Source organism: Lathyrus oleraceus, chromosome 7, assembly GCF_024323335.1.
Source record: "Lathyrus oleraceus cultivar Zhongwan6 chromosome 7, CAAS_Psat_ZW6_1.0, whole genome shotgun sequence".
NCBI lineage: Eukaryota > Viridiplantae > Streptophyta > Magnoliopsida > Fabales > Fabaceae > Lathyrus > Lathyrus oleraceus.
The window spans coordinates 160,034,594-160,040,661 of record NC_066585.1 but is presented as its reverse complement, the minus strand read 5'-3'; the positions used below and the strand labels follow the sequence as shown (position 1 = coordinate 160,040,661).

Sequence of the window (6,068 nt, the reverse complement as noted above, 5' to 3'; positions counted from 1 at the left end):
AGCATGGAGCATGCAACAATGGCCGCCGCCGGTATAAGGAGAGAAAGAGAAAGGATGGACAAACCCTAGCAGCAAGCCACAAAGCCAAATGACCTATTTTCTTTTCACGTTTATCTGTTGGGTTTTGGTAATTTGGTTTTAGTAATTGTTTTAAATACATAGTAAATTAGTTATTAACATAGTAATTGTTTTAAATACAATAGTAAATTAGTTATTTAGTAATTAGTTTTAGTAATTGTTTTAACAAGAATCAATTAGTTATTAACATAGTAAATTGAAAAGTTTCCTAATAACTTCTAATTAATAAAATTAGTTATTAAGTAAGATTTTTTTTTATATATAACTTTTACGTAATAAATTTTCTTTGTTTAAAAAAAAAAGTTAGATACATAATTTATAATCAAATTTGCTTTTGTTATTTAGATTAATTTGTTTTTATTCATAGTCTATAATTAATTTGTTTTAAAAGCTAGGTACATAATTTATAATTTGTTTTTATCCTTCTCCACCGTTTAAAAAAAGATAATAATAACACAGTTGTTTTTTTATGTTTAGATTAATTTGTTTTTATTTATTTACCGCAAAAGTCAAAAATAAGTTCTTTTCTTAATCAAAAAACCTTTCCAATTAAAACAATTTGTTTTTTTTTAGAAAAAAAGGCATTAGTCTTAAAATAACCCTTCCTTATCAAAAACATAAAAAAATATATATAATAACTTTTCTTTTCAACAAAGGAAAATATCAAAAATTCAGTTTGGACTTATCCGTTTCATTTTCGTCTAACCCCGGTTAATTTGTTTGTTTCAGTTTATCATTATTATTTCATTTGTTCGTTTTTGTCCCATGGATGTAATTTATGCGAGGCCATGGTCGCGGTTTATTTTATTTCGCATTTTTGGGGATTTGTAATTTACGCGAGTGGTCGCGATGCTTTCCTTTACTGCTTGCTTTATTTTCATATTTTTTATGTCTGCCATGTAATAATTCTGTTGCTTGCATGTTTTTACCGTCTTGCCCTCCGAAGGAATTAGGTTTAGCAGTGTGACCGCCGAGTCAATAACCCTAAATTTTGACCCTTTTCAAACCCTTGACCGTTTCCAAAACCTCAATAGCCTAGGCGTCCCGCCGTGGACGAAAACGCCCTTTACCCTAGCATTAGGTCAAAGAGTCGCCGTACTCTGCTTTAGGGTTTCCCGCCGTGGAATCCCTAATTTTAACCCTAATTTCAATTCAATGCCTCAACGTAGGAATAGGAGTTTCAACGCTCCACGTAAGCGTTTCCTTAAGAAATGCTTATGCCCCATCGAAACCTTGACCACAGTCAAGGAGTTTCTAGCCTCCCTTTCGAGGGGAACTACAATTACTCTGATTCCATTCCCGTCAGGATATGTAGGCACAAGATGCGACGTCTTGCCGAGTAAACTTAGGACTAACCCTTAGGTCTCTTTTAGGTCACTTTATCCTTTAGCTCAGTACATATTCCCAACAGATAATAAAAATAAAAAGACATACAATCAACAAAAGGTTCCTGTAGAGTACTACAGAAGTTTAGGGTGCTAGTACCTTCCCTAAGCTTAACCAACCCCTTACCTAGGTATCTCCCCGCATTGTGCTTACGATGCAAGTATAGGTTTTTCCTCTTTTGACCTTGTCCTTCGGATAAATCAAAGAGCGGTTGTGAATTAAGAATTGTGATTCAAGCTAATTAATAGTTTGATATCCTATTTCCACCGCAACAGAAAATGGCGACTTCACTGGGGACCGACATAATTAAGGGTTGCCCCTATTTTGTGTATTGTATGATATTTTATACTATTAATTGTCTGTATATATTATTGTGTATTATGGGGGGTATCTTTGTTGTGAGATAAGTCCTACACCCGGATTTGAGTGAACTTATTATAGGAGGTGATAGATTCAACGAAGCTTATAGGGAGTTGAATCCCGACCAAGCCGACTTGAGAATCACCGCTCAGTTGAGGCCCTTTTGAAAGGTAGTTCTGTTGAACGAGTAATCGTGAAGACACTTACTATCTTCGATGGGAGCCTATGACACTGGGGACCGTAGTTACCTTAACACCACTTTGGCCTTATATAGGACGTAGTGCGGGGAATATGAGGGAGTAATCCCAAAATAGTTGCTACGCGATACCACACTCAAAAGAGGTTCTCTTGAGAATATTATTAACCACCGAGTCAATTGGGAAATTGATAATATCCGAAAGATGGACCGATGACTTTGGGCACCGATTTAGAACCCTTGTTCCGCAGGTACAATTAACCCTATAGTACATACCTCTGTGGGATGGGTAGACCTTGACTTCCGCTCGTATACCTTTAACCTAGGACTTTGTGTGTTTATGTGCATTACATCCATAAAACATCACATTGCATTACATCTCATGGAATTCAAACTTTATTTATGAACATCGCAGGCTACCATGGATTACAATAAGAGAAACACCTTGAAATACTCTTTTAAGAATTTTAAGTTGGATGACCTAAGGAAGCTAGGAGCCTTGGTTGAAGATCAAGAGAGGTTCAAGGACAAATACGGAAGGCTATTATCCTTATTGAGAATCCAAGTGAAGGATGGGCTTCTTTCTACGTTACTACAGTTCTATGATCCGGATTACCATTGTTTCACGTTCCCAGATTATCAGCTATTACCTACCTTAGAAGAGTACTCTCAGTTGGTGGGGTTACCTATTTTGGATGGGTCTCCGTTCCCTTTCTTAGAGAAGAACCCTAAAGAGGAAGACATTGCTAAAGCCATATGCTTAAAGGTGTCAGACATCAAAGGCAATATGATCGCCAAAGGCGGAACTGTAGGGTTACCTACGCATTTCTTAATCAAGAAAGCCCAATATCATGCCGATCATTTAAGCATGCCTACCTTTGAAACAATCCTTGCTTTGCTTATTTATGGAATGCTACTCTTCCCAAGTTTTGAAGGATTCGTTGACATTAACGCCATCAAAATATTCATGAAGAACAATCCAGTACCAACGTTATTGGGTAACACTTATCATTCCATACATCTCCGGAATTTTCATGGTGGAGGAATGATCACCTGTTGTGTGCCTTTGTTATACAAGTGGTTTATTTCGCACTTGCCCAAGTCTTTTTTGAGTCTTGACAAGGGATTTTGGTCACCAAGGGTCATGGCGCTGACACACTCGGACATCGTTTGGTATAATCGTGTGTATGATGGAATACTAATTATTGACAGCTGTGGAGACTTTGCCAACGTACCTTTACTTGGTTTTAATGGAGGAATCAACTACAATCCAGTCCTAGCTCGCCGACAGTTAGGGTATCCCTTGAAAGAACCGCCTAAAAGTGTTCATGTGGAGAAAATCTTCTTTAAGGGTGACAAAGAACTTCAAGATCAGATTGTATCCGCTTGGCGTCATTTGCACAAGAAAGGCAAAGAAAGTTTGGGAAAGCCGAATTGTGTGTCTATGGAACCCTATCTTTGTTGGGTCCGGGAAAGAGCCATCAAGCTGAAGATGCCTTATCCTCGCCAAGATCCTTTACCTCCGAGAAGAGAACCTGTTTTAGTATTCATGTCCGAAGCTGAAAAGTTGGAAATCGCTTTGAAGAGATCACAACATGAGGCAGAAACGTGGAAAAATAAATATCAGGTTATCGTCAGTGAGAATGAAGAGCTACAAAAGCAGCTGCAGGCGAAGAATGAAGAAGTGCTTTCCTACAAAAAGAGAAGAATCTACGAGGATTTATTTTCCTCCGACTCTCCGCCTACTCGTTGAAGTCGTGGACTACGCTTCCTTAGGGCTTTCGTAGCTTTTATTTTTATTTTATTTTATTTTATTTTTCCTTGTTAAGATTTTTTAAGAATATTTATTTGTAATCCATTTTCAAATTAATAAATAAAGATCCCAGTGGTATTCCGCGATGTTCGTAAAGGCTTGAATTCCATGAAATCTTTCATTCGCATTTTGCATCACATTTTGCATTTCATGTGTCTCCCGGTTGTCTCATACTCGGTTCTAACGCGTACAGTTTCGTCACCCTGAATCGATACAACACTAGAGCTCAAGCTCGAAGAAGGATGGAAGAGCACGCTCAAGAGATGGATCGCGTTAACAACGAGCTAGCAGACCTTCGAGGGAATGTAGGAACAATTATGGAACTGCTTCAGGTTATCAATGCAAAGATGGATACTCAGCCTACTGTGGTTTCTGAGATCAACACTACCGCTGCCGTAGATCCGCCGGTTGTTTCAGTTGAGAACCCGTTTCCTTATGGTCTTTCGCAGAGTTTCATACATCCGCCTGTTGTTACGTCAGTTCAACAAACTATGCCGGTTGCACCAAGTGGTCAACAAGCCATGCCGGTTATACAGAACGTTCAACAGACTGTGCCTTTGGTTCCCGAGCCTCCAAAGGTGGTCCCTACCTTCACACAAGCTAATGTCCATACTCGGGTGCAGCCTTATCTTAATGAGCCTGTTTATGAAATTCTGGATGATAATGATGAAGGGTACCAGCCGCGTGATAGGCTCCGTGAGGAGGTTGTTACTATTGATAAAAGATTAAGAAAGATGGAAGGAGACCAGATCTTTGGTGCTGCTGCTAGAGACATCTGTTTGGTTTCCGGTTTAGTTATTCCGCCAAAGTTCAAGACTCCGAACTTTGATTCCTATGAAGGGACTACATGTCCGAAAAGCCATTTGATAATGTACTACCGTAGGATGGCTGCCCATGTGGAAAATGACAAGTTGATGATCCACTGTTTTCAAGACAGTCTGAAAGGTGCCTCGTCGAAGTGGTATTTAACATTGGACCAATCTCGCATCAAGTCTTTTCAAGATTTGTCTGACGCTTTCATTAAGCATTATAAGTACAACATGGATTTGGCTCCTGACAGGAGACAACTTTTGAGTATGACGCAGAAAAATTCTGAAACCTTTAAAGAATACGCCCAGCGATGGAGGGAAATTGCTTCCCAGGTTGAACCTCCATTGACTGATAAAGAATTAGCTGACTGGTTTGTTGACACCGTTCGTCCTGAGTTCTATGAAAGGATGGTGGGTAGTGTAACCACGAATTTCGCTGATATTGTTGCTGTTGGAGTAAAGGTTGAATTAGCTATTAAAGTGGAAAGATGTCAAGTGGTTCTAGCAGTATGAGTTCGAAGGACCAAGCTAAGAAGACTTTCGTCAATCCTCAGAGAAAGAAGGAGGGAGAGACTCATGCTGTGTCTTCAGATAGGAGAAGGAATAGGCAATATCAATATCCGCCACAGTATGCCCAACCACAGGGTTACCCGGTACAGTACGCGTCACCGCCGTACGTGGCTGCTGTTGCACCATCTTTTAACCAACAAGCTCCACAAGCGCCCGTTTATCAGCCCATGCAACAGGTTCCTGGTTATCCGCCTCCGGTTTATCCTCCTCCGAATTATCAACAAGCATCCAACGCTCAGGCGAGTCAACAACCGAGGAACCAGGCACCTCGCCAGAATGCTCCAAGGAGACTATACAAGACTTGTCCACCGATTCCGATGACGTTCACCGAGTTGTATCCTTACTTAGTGCAACGCGGTTTGGTCACTACTCGAGCTTTGGGACCGCCTCCGAATCCTTTGCCAGCCAACTACAATGCCGCCGCTCATTGTTTATTTCATGAGGGTGCGCCAGGTCACGACTTGGAGAATTGTTATGCGTTGAAAAACCTCGTGAGGGATCTGATGGAAAAGAAGATTTTGTCATTCAACGATCCGCCGCCCAATGTCAAAAGTAACCCTTTGCCTGACCATGGGGCTGTTAATGCCATTGATGCTTCGTCTGAAGAGAATTCTATCCTTGATGTAGCTCAGATTAAGACTCCGCTCAGGGCATTCCATTCAAAGCTGTTTCAAGCAGGCCTAGTATCTGTTTCCCATATCGGTTGTACGAACTGTAAGGGATGTGATAAGGGTTGTGTTATGGTTCGGAAAGACGTTCAGAGATTGATTGATGATGGTTTTTTGCAAGTAGTTAACCAGGTGAAAGAAGTAGCCGCAATTGAGCCTACCTTCAACTTGCCAGAATCAAGGGGTAG

General features: G+C 40.3%; 2 protein-coding genes across 2 annotated transcripts; both read left to right on the top strand.

Moving 5' to 3' along the window:
* Window positions 1-2,441: 2,441 nt before the first annotated feature.
* On the top strand, window positions 2,442-3,773 carry LOC127102591 (uncharacterized). Its single transcript, XM_051039945.1, has one exon. It carries the CDS (start codon window positions 2,442-2,444, stop codon window positions 3,771-3,773), a length of 1,332 nt encoding a protein of 443 aa, XP_050895902.1.
* A 302-nt stretch (window positions 3,774-4,075) lies between these two features.
* LOC127102590 (uncharacterized) lies at window positions 4,076-5,155 on the top strand. The gene has a single exon (XM_051039944.1). It carries the CDS (start codon window positions 4,076-4,078, stop codon window positions 5,153-5,155), a length of 1,080 nt encoding a protein of 359 aa, XP_050895901.1.
* Window positions 5,156-6,068: the final 913 nt, after the last annotated feature.

Excerpts from the sequence above, each read along its gene's own strand:
- LOC127102591 (XM_051039945.1), top strand. The coding sequence starts at position 2,442 with ATGGATTACAATAAGAGAAACACCTTGAAATACTCTTTTAAGAATTTT.
- LOC127102590 (XM_051039944.1), top strand. The coding sequence starts at position 4,076 with ATGGAAGAGCACGCTCAAGAGATGGATCGCGTTAACAACGAGCTAGCA.